At 38.1% G+C, this 19,307-nt stretch overlaps 1 protein-coding gene across 1 annotated transcript in view; it reads left to right on the plus strand.

Moving 5' to 3' along the window:
* ABLIM2 (actin binding LIM protein family member 2) overlaps window positions 1-19,307 on the plus strand; it is a 226,249-nt gene that overhangs the window by 9,321 nt on the left and 197,621 nt on the right. The window contains exon 2 of the mRNA XM_072620149.1: window positions 14,571-14,714. Within this exon, the coding sequence (XP_072476250.1) occupies window positions 14,571-14,714 (144 nt within the window). The remainder of the gene's footprint in view (window positions 1-14,570; window positions 14,715-19,307) is intronic.

Raw genomic sequence — 19,307 nt, forward strand, 5'->3', positions numbered from 1 at the left:
GCTGTAAACACAATATACTGGCAATTCATATTTCTATAGTTTTAAAAAAATTATTGCTATCTTTTGTTTTTATATCATCTTCATTTCCCAATATATCCTATCCCCATCTAATCCTCAGAAAATTGTCCTTTATAACAAAGAATAAAAAGACAAAAAGGGAGGGGAATGGCAGTGAGTTCCACACAACTAATTGGCACATTAACTGAGTCTGACAGTAGATTCAATTTTCCAAACTCATAATCCTCTACCTCTGCAAGGAAATAAAGGAGGTTCATTTTTTTCTTCTCTCCTTCAGGGTCAAGTTGGATTATCATAATTCTATTGCATTAAATTTTTTTAATTTGATTTGTTTTCGTGGTTCTTTCAATTTACATTACTATACTCATTGTGCATGTTGTTTTCCTGATGCTGTTTATTTACTCTGTAATATATCTCCCAATGTGTCTCTATATTCATCATATTCAACTTTTGAGGAGTGAAAGATGGGGGATGGACTTGTGATTTCTTCTGCAGAGGGAGTTCCTACTGACCTATTGCATCTACCAATGCAGATCAGCAGTACCATCTCTGCAAAACATGGTCTGAGAGATTTGTCTGGAGCACTGGGAGGGACCTACCCAGAGTCATGCAGCCATGATAGATGTCAAAGGCTAGACTTGAACCCAGGTCTCCTGACTCTGAGGTTAGCTATTTATACCTAGTTTGCTCTCGTCATTTTCTTAGGGTGCAGTAATGTCCCATTTCTTGTCACCTTCAAAATCAGGTTCCACCTCTCTTCCATGATGCCTTCCCCAAGGGCTGAAAGTGATCTCTCCCTCCTCTCATTTTGTAGATCACATTGCGTAGATCTCTCTTGTTCATCTCATGTTCTCCCCCATTTCATGATGATTTCTATATGTGTGTGAGAATTATGGCACTTTTAGGTGGAAGTGGTCTTATCTAACCCCTTTCAGCCTTTTATAGGTGAGGAAATTGCAGCCTAGTAAGGGAAAGCAACCTCCCCAAGGTCACACAGGTATTAAGTAGTAGATCTAGCAGTAATACCCAGGCTCCTTGTCTCTGAATCCTTTCTATGATACCATGCTGCCTCTGTTTATGGGATGATTCTGAGGCTTCCACCTCCTGAAGGGAGAGTGACTTCCCAGGATCATCATTATAATTAGCAGCATGATCCTTGAAGTAGGTTAGGGAGGAAACATTTAGTTTACTTGAGTAATTTGGCATTGCTTTCTGAGCCATCCATCGCATTCAGCATTGGGGGAGGGAGGCTGGACTGATTCTGAAACAGAAAATGTGTCCTAAAAACAGAGCATTAATGGAATCAAAGGTCCATGTGTGGATGCTAAAAGTGGGGGAAGAGGCTAAGAGCCCCTCCAAATAAGCCAGGAATGGGGCTTGCTCCTTTTTATGTCTCTATGGATTCTATTTATTGCTCCAGTGGGAAGAGAAGGAATAGTGAGAGAGAGAGATGGCATTACAAGTAAGAATATGGCCCAGGACAGTCATTCTGTTTCCTTTCAACTTCTTTGTCCTGCCCTTCACCTTGTTGTAATGAACAGTAGGAGACATTGAATATTGGGGACCTTATCAGATAATGTTGATTTGGTGAGTGCAGCATACTTTGATACTGCAGAATATAAAATGTCCAAGAGTAAGAAAGTAGAAATTGATTTTATTCTCCCCAAAGGGAATACCACTGTGCTTCCAGTAAGCATATTTAAAGCAATTTAGAAACTGAAATAAAAAAAAGTAGTAGTTTTGAGGTGTAGGGACGTCCACGAGTATAGGAAAACTATTTTAAAAATCCATTCCTCATTCAACAAGCATGTGTATAAATCAGTGGAAAAAAGTCCTTAGAAAAAAGGTAAAAAGCAGTAAAGATTAGGTTTTCAAAAGGCAGTTCCATCAGGATGATGGAATAATAGTTCCCATCTAGATAATTTTTTTTTACAATAATCATTTTTGGGAGGTCCATTATCTCTCTAGATCCTTATAAAAGCCCTATGCTATTTCTAACCATGACTCACAATGCTTTAGAAAGCATTTTGAGGTTTGCAAAGCCCTTTACAAACATCATCTCATTTGAGCCCCACAAGCACCCTATAAAATAGATATCTTTAGCACTTACAATGTGCCAGGCACTATGCTAAGTGCTTTACAATTATTACCTCATTTTAGATAAGTGCTATCATTATCCTCATTTTACAGATGAGGAAACTGAGGCAAACAGAAGTTAAGCAACTTGTCCAGAGTCACATATCTAGTAAATGTCTGAGGCTAAGTTTGAACCCTTGGGTCTTCCTGACTTCAAGTTGGGTACCCCATCCACTGCCCAGAAGGATGCAGTGACTTGTCTAGATTCACACAACCAGGAAGTATCACAACCAATACTCAAACCAAAGTCTTCTGACTCTGGAACTAGCCCTTCAACATTCAGTCTGTTACCATGATAGGAGCTCTCATTGTTCCACTTTACTTATGAAATAGGAAAGACGCACATATGTATACATTGAATTAGTCCCAGGTTTCCTACCAAGCTTCACCATTATAGGATTCCTTTTCCCCTCCAATTTCTGTCATCAATTCTGTCTAGTTTATCCAAGTGCTGCTTCTTTCTTGTATCCACTCCATCTTTAGGTCAATCAGAGCTTTTATCATCCTTATAAATAAGCATTTATTTAAGTTCTTAATATTCTCCAGATTTCACCACCATACCACAACTGTCTTCTCCCTCTGTCCCTGGGGCCTCCTTTTCTCATGGTGAGTTTCTCCTGGATTCTCTATTGTGGAAGGGTCCAGATCATCCATCCTTCATTCTCTGTATTTCACCTCATTAGAATGTGGTCTCCTTGAGGGCAGGGCCTGTCTTTATTTTTTCTTGTATTTATATCTCCAACACTTGGCACATAGTAATCGACTCATAAATGATCGTTGACTTGTTGGGCAATATGCTAAATGCTGAGGTTACAAAGGCAAAATTACAGTTCCTGCCCGGCCCCCATTCTAATGAGGGAGACATGCAAAAAAGTAGCTCTAGAGAGTCAAGAGTTGGAGGAAGGCAAATCCTTCTGGATATATAGTAAATGAAATCTAAAAGGGATTGATGGGGCAGATGGAATAAAAGATGGCAGAAACCGAAAGATAATTTAGAGGTTCCCTAAGTAAAATAAAATATATATTTAACTTAATACTTCTCAGGACAATAGTGCCACGTCTATGTGCATGGATTGACTATTCCTATCAATATAGTTAGTGTAGGCCTTAAATGAATAGAAATCCCTCCACCAGAGTTCTGGCAAGGGGTTATACAGCCTCTGCTGGAGCAGTGGCAATGGCAAAGAGCTCACAGCAATCAAGGACAGCCATTATATTTGTGCCCTCCTTTCTGATCCAGAAATTAAAAACCAGACTCTTAATGTAGGTTCTATTTTCCAAGCTCAGTCACAGTGCATACTCAAGGGGAAAGGAGATAGAGCGCCATAATAATCTCTAGACTAATGAAGAAATAGTACATTAAAAAAATAAAAGAAATAGTACATTTCTAGGCTAGAAGCCTCATGACGGCAGTGACCATGTTTTCTATGAACGTTGTATCTCTCCCAATGACCAGTGCATCCACACAGTGGGTGCTTGATAGATGTTTCTTAAACTTGAATTTTAAAATGGCAAAACCGAATAGGTCCTGACTCAAAGGTGAATATTCCCCAGGATTGCATTAAGTACAGGCAGAGTCAGCTCTGAACAGCTCAGTATTTTGGAACTTGACTCCATTTTGGGGAGATAGTGACATGCTGTCTCTGCTGAGTTCCCTTTTCTGACTGAACTGATGACTCAGGATGTAGAAGAGTTTCCAACCAAGCTGCATCAGTGTAGGAACTAGAGATCTGTAAAAAGCAAAAGTTCGCCTAAAAAGACCTTAAAGGAGGAGTGATAGGCTGGAGAAGGGAACCTTTTAGCAAAACTTAAAAATTATCACCACCTCTCTAACATTACCCATTCCACTGGGAAGAGAATATCCATGATGTGATTCTGTGGATTTACTGCTGCTCAGACACTTACTGGCTATGTGACTCTGGGCAAGTCATTTAACCCTGTTTGCCTCAGTTTCCCCATTTGTAAAATGAACTGGACATGGCGATAGCAAACCACTCCAGTGTCTTTGCCAAGAAAATTCCAAATGGGGTTATGAAGAGTTGGCCACAACTGAAAAATGACTTAACAACAACCGTTCATTTAGAGAGATAGATTGATCTAGTAGAAAGAATACTGACTTGAGTCAGAAAACTTTGTGACAAACCCTGGTTCTGTCACTTACTGTGTGACCTTTGGCAAGTCAATTGACATCTCTGAGCCTCAGTTTCCTCATGTGAAAAATGGGAGATGATAATACTTGTATTACCTAGCCCACAGGAATGTTGTCAGACAAATATTTTCCAAACCTTAAAATCCAATAGAAATCCTACTATCCTATAATTTTGACTGCCCTAATGACAAAAAGACATGGCCCTCAGCCCTAGGAGGTATTGATAAATCTATGTACAAGAATACAGTTGTGAATAGTGTGATGTAGGAAGTTTTCCCCTCTGTGAAATCCTAATAATAATAATGGCATTACCTACTTAACTCATGATCATGAGAAAAGGGTTTTGTAAAGCCCTATAGAAATGACAGCTAATTATTTAAATATTACTAGATTAAATGTAATGATATAAATTGTTAATAATAAAGTAAAATTGAGAACCAGTATATATACATGTATCTATATAAATGCATATGTACATGTGTGTATATATATGTGTATATATATACACATACATACACATATTTTCATTTATTTATTTTGAGAAAGACTGAACTGATTTTATAAAGAAAATTTCCAGAAAAGAAGCACACCAGAATAAAACTTAAAAAAGACAGCAAACAAATCATATTTGGAGTTCACCGTAGATTATTGAGAGAATTCTTTAATTTGTGAGATATGACTATATAGTACTACAAATTCCCTTAAGGTCTAAAAATATGTGGAACTTCTCTTGGGAAATGTCTTTGTTTATTGTTTCACAGCCACAGTAAAAAAACCACCCTCATTAGTTTATGGTGTCTTTTTGTCCAAAAATAATATTCTTCCAGCCAGTTCACCTTACTCACCAGACTTGGCTTTTAGTGACTTTTTTCCTATTCTCCCAAACCAAATATACACCCTCCCAAGATGAAGATTTGCCACAGCTGAAGTGAATCAAAAGGATGATGCCTCCACAGTTCTGACAGCAGGGTCAAAGAAGAATCCTGCAAAAGTTTTGAGCACTTAGCACCGTGAAACTGTCAGTGTACAATTACTCCAAGCCACTCCTTTGAAGGGAGCAGCACTCCTTTGGATGAAAAAAGTTGTAGTTTCAGCAGGAAAAGAAATCAGTCTCATTACACTGCTCATAGTTCTGGTCCACTTTTTGGAAAATAATGATAAACTGATTAGATCACTTGCACCTGGGGGAAAAACAGTTGGGTTATCAGTCTCCCAAAAAAGGTCCTGAAAAAGCCAGGAAATAACTGTTCAGGAAATACAATTTCAGTAAGATACTTAATGAAACAGTGGAACAAAACTTCTGGAATAATTCTCAAGGATAGCAGAATAGTGAGTTATCAGCTGTATGTGGTTATGGGTACTACATCATTATAAACGTAGGAGTTAGATCAGGGAAGGAACCTTAGAACATAGAATGTTTGATGGGATAATGCATAGGATCTGGGGCTCAAATCAAACAAGCAAATGTTAAGCTTCTGCTCTATGCCAGTCACTGGGCTAGGGCCTGAAAGAGTTCTGCTTTGGAGATCAGCTAGCTCAGTAATTCTTAGCTATGTTTTGGTCATGGACATGTTTAGAAGTCTTTTGAAGCCTATGGACCCCTTTTCAGATTAATGTTTTTAAATGCATAAATTAAGTATGTAGGATTACAAAGGAAAAGAATTATATTAAAATATAGTTTATCAAATTTTTTAAAAAGACATAGACTATAAGTTAAGAATCCCTGATTCTAGTCTAACCCCTTCATTTTACATTTCATTTATCCATCCAATCCTTTCATTTCTAGTTGTAATTGAGTGGGAAGGAAAATGAGACAAACTGAGTAAACTGATGAGTAAACTGAGTCCCAGACAACAAAAAAGACTTGTCCAAGGTCAGCTAAGTAGTAAATAGCAGAAGTGATAGTAGACTCCAGATTGCCTGACCGTTGCCTTTTACAGTACATTCTGTTTCCAGATTTGGTACCATTGCCTTCTCTACTGCAGTCAATTTGTGTAAGGCAACCCAGGATTGGTTTTATATAGTCTTTAGACTTTACTACACTTTATCCTTTTATCTTTTTATCTCCAGCCTACCACAAAGCAAGTGCTTAATCAATGGTCGCTGATTTAATTGTAAAAAAGCGATGTTCCTATAGTGTAAGTGGGAGAAGTAAATAACAATAGGACACTGAAATCTTTGGTTTTACAGGGGCCGAAGAGAGTCTAAATGAAGTTCCTGGTCTAAAGTTTTGTTCTTTGTAGTAACAGGAATAAGCTAGATCGTAGATTGTATTCATAGAAGCCTCATGTCCAAAAGGATTTGGTTTTTGGACTTTGCTATGGTCAGTCCTTATCTAGTGAATTGTATCCAGTTCTGATCACCGCATTTTAGGAGGATCATTGACAAGCCAAAGTGTGCACAGAGGAAGGAAACCAATGAGATGGAAGGATAATGGCAAAGTCTGTTATATGAGAAACAGTAGAAAGAACTAAGTCTGTTTATGTTAGAGAAAACTTCAATATAATGTAAAGAGAAGTATGTTTGAAATTAGATTCCTGTCCCTTCATTGACACATACTAACTAGGTTTGTGAATATGGAAAGGTTTGCTCAGTTTTCCTTAGCCCCAGCTGCTTCATCCATCAGATGGGAACAGTTATACTTTTCTACCACACAAGGTTGTCATGAGTATAAAACCCCTTTGTGAGTCTCAAAGTGCTACCGAAATGTGAGTTGTTAAGATGATGTGAAGGATTATTGTCCCAACCTCCCACCCCCATGTAAGAGAGCAAAGATGTGATTGATCAGGCAATCACTGTCTCTTGGGGATCTATGATTGGAGGTGGGCAGTCTCCACTTGGGGCTAAGGAGGCAGAGGTCTAAGTTGGTATGATGGCAAACAAAGTATAAAGTAGTCAGTGCACATGTAGAAAACAGATTTTTGGCCCTAGGAATTTGTCTTTCTCTCCATGGAGTCATCCTGAAGTTTCCCTCAGTTATGGCTTTTAGCTGGGCTTCAAAGATTTGTATCTTTCTAGAGTCATACTTGAAGTCACTACCATCTTTGGGTTATCAGCTTTTGACCTTTATCTTCAGGACCTTATACTATCATCAACCACCTACTCTAATGGCCTCTGATACCACCCTCAGTTTACCTTACTATTCCAACTTCACTTTCTGAGGACCTCTGGTGGTTCCGATGGTTCTCCTAAATGCATGTGATCTTCACCTGCACAATTCCATTTTCATACATAAGACAGAAGAATAACAAACACAAAAGAAACAGACGACTGTGTGCTCCTGGACGCAGGGTAGCTGGGTGGGGGGCATGCAGCTGGCTGCTCTCCCTGTGTGGCATCTCTTTTCAATTCTTCTCTTATCTGCCACCAGGGAGGAAAAGAAAGACTTAGAGAATAAGGTTCCTTTTGTAAGAAAACTCAGTCCTGGTTCAGGACTACTTGGGTTATCAGTTCTTTTGGCTCATCAGCCAGTTAAAACACTTTCTCATCACACAGTATCAGACTCTCAGTTATACATAGCTAGAATCAGTCTCCCCCAAGCTTTTCTGTATAGCCCTTTCATCTGTGTGTTCTAAGGATTGAGTCCCTATTGGCCAATCCACATTGCCCTACCAACCCAATTATAACTGGAAACAAAGTAGATGGCCATTGATTATGGAATGACTAAACAAATTTTGATCTGTCATATAAATTTTTTTTGCAAAGAAAGAGTTCTTTTGAAATCTGGGGTGCTTATCCTAGATTTCAAAATTTAACAAAATAGAAATGTGCCATGACTGGTTACCAAATAAATCCAAGATGGAGAAAGTGGGACTTTCTGGCATTAAAAATGAATATCTTAAAATAAATATTTAAAAGTATAACTTGTATCTCCCTGAATGTTGCTGCACAGGAAGCTGCTCCTGGTTCTAGCTCTCTGCCCATCACTTTGCTTTTTTTTTTTTTTTCCTACAACCAGACTTTATAAAACTCAGACCTCAGGCTGCTGTCACCAAAGGCAAGGTGATAGCACATTCTTGATGATGGTACCCTTAAGCTCTCTGGTAACCAAACACTGGAAGAAACTAAACCCAGAGAACATAGAAATCAGGATCCAAATTACTGCTACTTTTAAAAACAATATGAAGTATTTATAAAAACATAAGCAAAGTCAAGCATATTGAATTGTGAAGAATAATAATTTAGAGCAAAGATGTAACACAGGAGACACAACACTATTAAATACTTTTATTTAACTTTGAGAAGAATTTCTGGGAGGATTTCTACAGATTTCTGTTAGATTCCTTTGTCATTGAATATTGTCATTGATACTACTGGCTGGTAGTTGCTTAGTTTTCAATAGGAATGACCTTTTTATTTGAAATATGCCCTTGCTGACTCAGATCAGCCTCGTCAGCACAAAGATTCTCTCTTTCTGCTTCATTGTAACATTGGCTGTCACTTCCTTGTAGATCATAGAATTACAGAACATCATAGACGAGCATGACTTTAGGGATTTTCTAGTTCAGTGCCCTCATCTATCAGAAGAGGAAACCAAGGTTGAGAAAAACAAAATGGCATAAAATAATAGGACAGGGCTTTAAGAGATTCTAGAATACAGAACTGTTAGAAAAGGAAAAGACCTTAGAGGACAAAATGGTAGAACCAGGGGAGGATCTTGGAAATTATCTAGACCATGACACTTCTTTTAGAGTTGTAGAAACTGGTGCCTAGAAAGGGGGAATCCTGGGATGGCTCCATTTCGCATAAAATGGAGGTGCATTCTAAGACAAAAATCCAAGTTTTTAGAGTATTCTTGCCTATAATTTCTCTACCTCATCATACCCAGCAACAAATATGGTGATATAAACAAAACACAGTAGAACTTGACACACTTGAGCCCTTCCTGCTTTAGGGAGAATTAGTGCAAATGGTCCATTGTATTTAATCAGACATCTGAGGTCACAGGATTTAGAGCTGAATAGGGAACACTGAAACAAGCTTAAAGGCAGAAGTGACTTGCTGATTGATTGCTCACACACAGATAGTAAACAGCAGAGCTAAAATTCAAACCCAGGTCCTCTGACTCCAAATTCAGTATTCTTTCAACTCAATCATGCCCACCTAGGCATCCCAGAGTTATTAGGGTTATTATGGCAGAGAAAGAAGCAGCACACCTTATAAAACTTAAGGTATTATATATAATGTAAATTGTTGTTAAAAATCAAAGGATTAGACTAGATGGTCTCTGTTGTTCCTTTCAACTCTAGATCTTAGATCAGGATTATTCTGGGAGGACTAGGATATAAAGCTGAAGATATACCCATGGGTTCATGCTAATCCCTGTTTATTTTCCTCCCCCTTGCCCCCAAATGTGTCTCATGCACAGATCTAGTGTCATTAGAGTGATGTACATTTCTATAGCACTTTATCATTAAACACTTTCACATACATTATTTCATATGGTCAACCCAGTCTCCTGGGAAGAGCCTGGTGGGAAGGACCCTGGATTTGGACCCTGAACACCTGGGTTTGTTTATTGGTATTGCCACTTAGTGATGATATGACTCATTTCATCTGTAAATTTCACCTTCAGTCCTAGAATCTGGAATTTCCTTGATGTGGGTACTCTGCTGATGAAGATCACAACTCCCCTCTGACTTGGTAGATGGTATTTGATGGTTACTTTGATCAGATAATTCATCAGCCTGTGGTCAAGGTTGGCTTGAACTTTCTTGAACTTAGCTAGGTTCAATGTCCTCAGACATACAAGTCCTTCACCTGACTCTCTATCTTAGTATGACCTGGTGGATTTTGCTGGAATAACTTTCCAGGACCACTTCTGCACCATGGGGAGCATTGCAGGAAGGTTCTGGTCCTTGTCTGTAAAATGAGATTAGTAAGACTTGTATTTGCTACCTCACAGGCTTACTGTGAAGAAAGTACTTTGTGAACCAAAAGCACTATATACATATGTATGTGTGTATGTAGGTGCATATGTATATGCATACGTGTGTAAGTGCATATATATGTGTGTGTGACTATATATACATGTATTATGTATGTATCTACACACATACATATATATATGCACATGCATGTGCATATATATATGTATATTGTTTTCTTTTATAGATGAAGGACGTGAGGACCAGAGATATAATCTGACCTTGCACAGAGTCATGGAGTCAGTAGATAGCAGGGCTAGGACTCAGCCTCACACTTTGAGTCCAAGTCTAGTGATCTTTCCAGCATTCACTCTGGGCATCCAAGGACAAAACCCTGAGTACAATGGGGACATTTGGGATTTTGCCACAGGCACAAGAAATTTTGAGAAGCCAATATTTAAGCAAAGGACTGCTTTGGAATCTAGAACTAAATTCAATTACGTATTTTTTAAGCATGTGTGCCAGATGAGGGGAATATAAGACAAAAGTGAAAGTGGTCCTGCACTTCAAGGATCTTATGGTTTGCTGGGAAGGAGGGAAGGAGAAGAGAAACAACATGTACATAACCTATGTGGTGCATAGGAGTCAATAAGACCTGAGTTTGAATCCTGTCTCACACACGTCCTAGCTCTGTGACCCTGAGCAGATCATTAAACCTCCCAGCCTCAGTTTCCTCTTCTGCGAAATGGGGATAATTATAGCACTACTTCTCACAGGATTGTTGTGAGGATCCAATGGGATCACCTAGATAAAGCACTTTGTGAACCTTCAAATGTTACATAAATGTTACTATTATTAAATATTACTATTACTATTATCATTAAATGCAAAGTAATTTCAAGAAGAAGATAGTATTAACAACTTGGATTTAGGAAAGCTTTCCTGAATGGGGTGGCCCTGAACTAGTAATTCATTTCCTTCCTCCTCAACTGAACTAACTTCATTAATTCTTGCATTATTTTCACACCATAAATTTCAAACTTGGTCTGAAGGCGCTTTTTCCTTCTTTGTGTTGCTGGCCCCAAGTGTCAACATTGTTCTGGTTCTGTTTAAGAAAAAGGGGATGCTAAATGGGGCACAAAGGAGAGGTCATTTTGGGTGGGGCAAGCAGGAACACAGAGGAGAAACTTTGCCTCTTTCCTAGTTTTGCTCAGGGCTCATTTTATTATTTTGCATTCACTTTTTAAACAAAGAAATACATTTTCCCCAGTCGCTGCTACCACTGGCTCTGGCAGAGCTGCTTTGGAAGCCAAAAGACTTTTCTGCATCAGTATTGAACTCCCTGTTTCAACCCTTTTCCATCTGTTCCATCACTGTTTAAACCATGGAGGAGCAGAGCCAATCTATTTGATGCTGAGCTGTCGTGCAACAAATCACGTCAGTGTTTATCCTTCCCTTCCTCCTTCGCCAATATCACTCAGCTGCAATGCCACTTAGAATACCCAAGCATCCCTTTCAACCTAGTCTCATTTGCAGAAAGTCTGTTTCTCCTCTGGCGGACTTTCCGATGGCAAAACTGACAAAAGGGAATTCTACTTCCTGCTCAGATAAACAGGAACATGGCCTATTTCCAGTCTTCATGGAAATTAGCTGCTCATGGCCACATACACCCCATTTGGAATAGGTCCCCTCTCATCATCGAACAGAATATGATCCACACATCCACATACTCTTTCCACATGCCTTTGCAACAAAAGTGTTGCAGGTCAGCAGCCCCAGGATTTGACTAGGAGTGGCATGTTGCAATTTTGCTTCCTGAAGTAGGATGGTCTTATACACACTGATAAGGACTCACAGTAAGGGAGGAGTGCAATTAAATAAATAAGCTCTCTCTCTGAACCTTGTTTCCCTTTCTCAAAAATTGGTTGACTTAAATGACATTTAAGGGCCTTTCCAATTTGAACACTATGCGTATTTAAAAATCCCCTAACTCAAATATCCTACATTTTAAGATTCATTCGAATGCTACCATTTGTCCTCAAAGTTCATTGTCAGCAATGGCTCTATGTTGTAAGGTCCCTCACAACTATGACACTAAGGTCCCTTTGAATTTTTAGCCTTATACATATTATCTTAAAGTCTTCTCTAGTTCCCTGACCCTAAATTACACAGGACCATCAGTAATGTAACCAGGCAAATTGTTGCAATTTCTATTTTAAATCACAAGATGGCAGTAATATTTTAACTCACTTAGGTATTAAGTAATATGTAAATTAATTTTTATCTGAAAAGAGGAAGAACTTAAAGTGTTTTTTCAAAGCTAAGTACAATTTCAATAGCATGAATTCATGAGGCATATTTAAAAATCACAATAATATTAAAGTTGACGAAACAGCTATTTTTTTGAAGTTTCATTCACAAGTCATTTCTAGCTGAATTCCAGCATTTATAAGAATTGCCTTAGTTATGTGTCCCCAGTCATGGAGGGAGGAAAGTTTATAACTCCTTAAATGATTCCTGACAGTTGAGCAGAAACTATCTTTGACATCTATACACTCAACACAAAATCCATGATTTAACTCAAAATGTGAATATAGAAACAAAATCATACTTGACATCTGCCATGATTGGAACCATTCCGTGGACCAGTATTGTTTACTCTAGGGACCAAGGCTCCTTTTCATCACTTGAAGTATAGATTTTACATTCAAGCTTTGTAAATTCTCAGTCACCTTATTTTTTTCTCCCATACTTAAAGGAATCTGTGATATCATCAATGTGAATGAATACTCACATAGTGATGCAGACTGCATTCTATCCCTTTGGTCTGGAAATTTCCCTTGGACTTTTGCCAATAAATCCTTCCAGAGGGATCCACCCAGTATGCTGGGGACCTTCTCTGAGCTCTCTTCACATTCTAATAGCATGGAGACTGGTGGAATCATGTGATATATTTGTTAGATGGGGCTCATTGATCACTTTCTCTTCTTTTCACTCACTCTTAGTTGCTTTATACTTTTAGGATACTTGGTTAGAAATGTGTTGCAGCTCACTCACATCAACCACACATCTTTCCATTTCCAATGAATTATGTATAATTTTTATTCTTCAGTGATCTTGGCATCCACAACTTTGCAGTTGTCTGTTGCCATTGGAAAACGTTTGCCAAGGGTCACCTAGCAAGTTCTTCTCTTATTCAGTCCTGGATCCAGTTCATGGTCCATCTACCTTGGTGCCTATCTAAGACAGACCAGCTCTGTGGGTTATCTATGTAACTAACTACATAGCTTAGTGTAGTCAATAGGTCAATTGCCTTCAATCTCACAGAATATGTAATTAGATTATAGATATCATGGTTTCAACAACTGTCCCTAATGGGAAAAGCTTTATTACTGAAGCCCTGGCCAATGATATTTGATACAGATATTTAAACTGACTTTCTGTGGGTAATGCAAATAATGATGATAAATCTAGTTTTCGTAGTGCATGAAAATTTTTAAAGAGCTTTCCTTATAGTAACTCTGTTAGGTAGGTCATGTAAGTATTATTTAACTCACTTTTCAGATAGTAGTAATGATAATAACTAGCATGTAGTTCTTTAAGATTTTCAAAGCACTTTATGTAAGTTATCTCATTTTATGACCTCCCAATAACCCTATGAGAGAAATTTTATTATAATCTCCATTTTACAGATAAGGAAAGTGAGACAGATAGAGGTTAAGTCACTTTTCTAGGGTCATACACTAAGTACATGTCTGAGGCAGGATTTGAACTCAGATCTTTTTGACTTCCAAGTTCAGTGCTTTATCCAATGAGTCACCTAACCAGCTGCCTCTAATTTCCAATAAGGAGATTAAAGCACAGAGAAGTTAATGAATTGTCTAGGGTCACACAGTTAAGAACTGCCAGAGCAAGGTCTTGAGCTCCACTTCTAAGAGCAGGAACCTTTCTCCTGTAATGGACTGCACTCATAGAACCATGCTGTGTATTGTGTACTATCATTTTTACTGTAGCATTTACCTGAACTCTTTTTGGAACGTAAGCCATGAGCCTCTTTGGACTGAGCCAGCCAGGTTCTTATGTGACACATACACAGTGCCTTGCTGCTTTGATTCAAAGTTCTTCCAGCTCAGTAGGAACTGTCCGCACATGGGTTCTGCTCACATAGCATTCAAGAAGCTGGGGTCAGCTCCAATGAGCATCGGTATAGTACTTTAGTAGAGTATTATTATGGATAATAGCAGCATAATAATTACAAGTTTTCAAAATAAAAATATCTTCTTTACTCCATCCTTTACATTTCCGTTATATGTTGAATCAATGTTTTCCTTGCTTGGTGACCATTGTCTACCTTTCGAAGTGAAACTACCATCCTTAAAACTCATTGTTTCTTTTAACAGTATCTCAACAACAGGCTGTCCACAGCCACCTGGAGACGCCATCAAGTACTGCGATTCTGTGTAACACTTGTGGGAATGTGTGCAAAGGAGAAGTTTTACGAGTCCAGAACAAGTATTTTCATATAAAGTGCTTTGTTTGCAAAGGTAAGCTTTCAGTCAATCAACATTTATTAAGTACCTACTGGGTGTTAAGCACTGTACCAAGCCCTTCTTCTCATTTTCCTTTATTCTTTCCAACTCTTGTTTCCAAAACCAGATCTCTAGTCATAGATATTTGGGGCTGGAAGAGAACTTTGTCAAACTCTCTCATTTTACTGATGAGGAAATAGAGAACCTGAGATGAAAAGTAACTCATTCAGGGTCACTCACCAGGACCCATTAGCATGGGTCTTGAACACAGTCTCCTGATTCGTAGTCTCTTCTTCTTCTTCTTTTCCTAATAGTAAGTGACTCAGTGTCCCTAGGTACAACAGTTATACTCTGAGAATCGCCATCATGCTCTATTGTCTTTTGGTTGTAGGTGTGATTCCTTTTGAGGTACAGGTTGGGAAAGGTGACCTTTTGCACCTGTTCACCATTTGAGAGAGAAGTGTGCTAGGCAATAGACTCAGGATCCAAAAAGATATCCAAAAAGATATCTAAATAAGAAATTTAATAGGGATAAATTTAAAGTCTTACCTAGATTATAAAAAGCATTTTGTAAGTTTAGCATAGATGAAATATAGCTAGAGAATGAGTCATGTAAAAATGTGCACATCTTAGTGGACTACAAGCTCTGTGTAAGTCATGTGTAAGTCATACACCTAAAACAATCATAGAACACATTAATAAAAGAATAGTGTCCAGAATAAGAGCAAAACTCACACCTCATGAAGGATATTGACAAACTAGAACATGTCCAAAGAAGGGATGCCAGGATGGGGAAAGATGACCACTTGAACAGCCTAAGGATATTTAGAAAAGAGAAGACATTTGGGGCAACACAGTAACTACATCCAAGTATTTGAAGATCTTTCATGGAGAAATGGCACCAGACTTGCTTTTTGTGGCCCAACGTAGCAACAGTAGAAGTAATAGAAACCTCTGAAACGCCATTTTAGTTTTTGACTCCATTTTATAAATTTCCTCACTTTTAGAGCTTCCCCAAAGTGGAAGGGATTAGCTAAGGCTGCAATGAATTCTCTTGAACCAGAGATCTTCCATTGGAGACAAGGTGGACATTTGTTACAGATCATATAAATCATAGAAATAAAACCTAGTAGTTAATAATATACCCAAGGTTACACAGGGAAGTAAGTGAACCAAGAGTGGAACCCAGATTTTCTGACCCCAAATTCAGGAAACCACTTCTTCCACTATACCACACTGTTCTATTGTTATAGAAATTAATAGTATTTGAGATACAAATTGGGCTAGATCACCTTTTACTTACCTTGCAAATCTGAAATTCTATTACCTGCCTACCTGCAATCTTCATGAAATTTTTCTAGTTCTGCCCATGAGTTATGAGGAGAAAATTCAATTGCCCTTAAAAATGCTGCCTCTTCAATGTCAATTTCTAGGGTTCAAATGTATTAAAATGACCCAAGGAAACAGATGAAGTGAAAGCACCATGAGTGGAGCCATGAATGGGTACAGTCATTCTGGAAGGCAATTTGGAATGGTAACCCAGGCAGTGACTAGATTGTGTATACCATTTGACCCAGCAATACCCACCCCTAAGCCTATGCCCAAAAGAGATTAAAAAAAGATGGAAATGCTCCATATGTATAAAAATATTTATAGCATTATTTTTGTAGTAGCAAAGAACTAGAAACCAAAACAATGCTTATTAGTGGGGGAGTGGCTGAATATGATTGAATTATATTATACTGTAAGAAATAACTGGATGGTTTCGAAGAGACCTGGGAAGACTTGTATGACCAATGAAAGGTGAAGAGGACAGAACTAGAAGGAAAAATTATAACAATACTGTGAAAAAGGAACAGCCTTAATTCTGGTCACCATAGTGACCAATGGACAGATAGACCAATGATGTAGAATGCTACCCACCTCCTGACAGAGAGGGAATGGGTTCACACACACATGTTTGGATGGAGTCAATTTGGGGATTTGTTTTGCTTGACTAGGCATATTTGTTACAAATATATATGTTTTTAATTTTTCCTAGTAGGGGAAGAGGTGGGAGGGAGAGAAAACAAATGTTTGCTAATTGAAAAAATAGAATTTAATTTTAAAAAGATTTTTAAAATGATTAAGGAGAAAAATCAAATGAGTACTTTTGGGCAAATCTGCTCTTTGACCTTCTGTTTCCTTAATTGTAAATTTTTAAAAAAAGATGTGGGTAGGTGGGAAGAATATTGTGTAGTAGAGAATCTTAAGGCTCTTTCCAGGTATTGAAGAATTACTACTGCTCTAATTCAATTTTATATAATAAAAATATATCATAAAATCATAGGACTTAGAGATGGAAAGTAGACCTAGTATCCTGCTTGTCCATGCCCTTCATTTGGCAGAGGGGTGAAAGAGAAATCCAGAAAGGGCAAGGTTATACTTTAAGTTAAAGGCAAAACCCGAATGAAAACCCCTAGACATTTTACCAAGTGAATAAATGCTCACTCAGTGCACCCCCAAAACAGAGAAGCCTATATTGAACATGTTATCAAAGAGAGACTCATGCTTTTTTCTATCAGTAGAAATGAGGAAAGACCTAAAGAAAGCATGTGCCATAAGTAAGCAAACTAGCCCTGGGCATTGTGAAAGGTTAGTAGACATGTATGTCCCCTAGAGAATCATTTAATAGGCCAATGATGTCCTACAATTTTACCCTAATGAAATAATCTCTCTCCTAGTTCAGCCAGGGAAAATGCATGACTTTGTACAGTTATTACATTGTGTATGATAAATGTCTCTCCCATGAGTGATGACTTGTACCTACCCACAGGTCAAGCCCAACGCCTCACAGTTTCCTGAGTTTTCATCATCAGAATCATTTGTCCGGAGGCAGAAAACAGCTTCCTTTCCATAGTCTCTTGGGCTCCTCCTAGCTCTGCAATTTTATGTCTGTGATTCTGCAAATAAAAAGAGCAAGAATATTATCGTAGGAGACGTCATCATGTCCTTGTCCTTGGCTTTTGTAAGAGTGATAATAATAGAGGCTGTCTATTCCATTTCTGGACAGGTTAAATTATTGGGAAGTTTTTCCTGATATTAACCCGAAATTGACCTTTTTGTAACTCTACCAATTATTCCTGGTTCATCCAGGTCCCACTGAGATTAAAAAGAATAAGTCACATCCCTTCTCCATATGACAGGCCTTTAGTTTTTGAGCATCACTTTCATGCTTCCTCTTTCTTCTCTTTCTCAGACTAAACAACCCCAGTTCCTTCAGTTGATTCACCGAGGCCACAGCCCCCAGGACCTTTAGCGTCCTGGTCATTTTCCTTTGGATACTCTCTAATGAATCAATGTCCTCCTTAAACTATGGCACTAAAAACCAAACACTCTAGATGTAGTCTAGTGGGGATAGAGTATACAGCAAGATTATTTCCTAGGGGAGGTAAAGTCTTACAAATGACTAGAATACTGAACCTAGAGTCAGGAGGACTTCAGATTTGGCCTTAAATATTTATTAGCTGTGTGATTCTGGACAAGTCACTTAACCTCTGTTTGCCTCAGTTTCCTCAGCTGTAAAATGGAGTTAATAACAGCACTTACCTCCCAGAATTATTCTGAGGATCAGATAATATTTGTAAAGTACAGTACAATGCCTGGTATATAATAGGGGCTATGGAGATGCTTATTCCCTTTCTATCACTTCTCTTCCTAGAAACTATGCCTCTCTTAATGGAATTTAAAATTGCATTAGTTTTTTTGTTTTGGTTTGACTGACACTTCACAGTGTTAGCTTAAATTGAGCAGATAGTCCCCTACAACCCCAACATCTTTTTCAAAATAATTGTGTCTAACTCTGTATTCCTCATCTTTTACTTGAATTTTTCTGAACCTTAAAACAACATTTGATATTTATCTTTATTGAATTTCATCTGATCATATTCAACCTTTCTCTAATTTGTCAGGGTCCTTTTGAATTCCCAACTATGCTATCCACTGTTGAGCTATCCCTCCTAGCTTTATGTCATCTGCCAATCTGAAGAACAGGAGAATAATGTACAGTACGACTAGAATAATGTAAAGAAAGATGCTATTGAAAGACTTCAGAACTCTGATCCATGCAATATCCATTCATGGCTTTAGAGATCTGATGGTGAAGCATGCCTCTCAACTGTTGACAGAGAGGTAGTGGCCTAAAGAGGGAGAATGAGTTTTGTACTACATATAGGTAAAAAGTTTACAAGGAAAAACATATGTACCTCCTGCATGTAGCAGGGTTAAGTGGACTTCTGGGGTTCTGACCACATATGTACACGTACATCGACTGCAATTTAACTCATTGTTACAAATTTAATGTTACCCTCCTGAGCTCTGTAGCAACCTAGGGCTAAGTTTGGATAATTTATTTCTCATGAATAAACCTGTAAACTCTCAATAATTGACTAAAGCTCCCACACAATTTCATTAAATATTAATTATCTAGGGAATTAGAGAAACTTCCTTTCTCATAGAAATTATTCATTTATAATTAAATATTCAATCTACATGTATATGTAACTTAACAAGTACAATCAGAACTAAACATAAAGACACATAGTCATTTGTAACATTTGGTCTATGACT

Source organism: Notamacropus eugenii, chromosome 6 (genome assembly GCF_028372415.1).
Source record: "Notamacropus eugenii isolate mMacEug1 chromosome 6, mMacEug1.pri_v2, whole genome shotgun sequence".
In the NCBI taxonomy this organism is placed as follows: Eukaryota; Metazoa; Chordata; class Mammalia; order Diprotodontia; family Macropodidae; genus Notamacropus; species Notamacropus eugenii.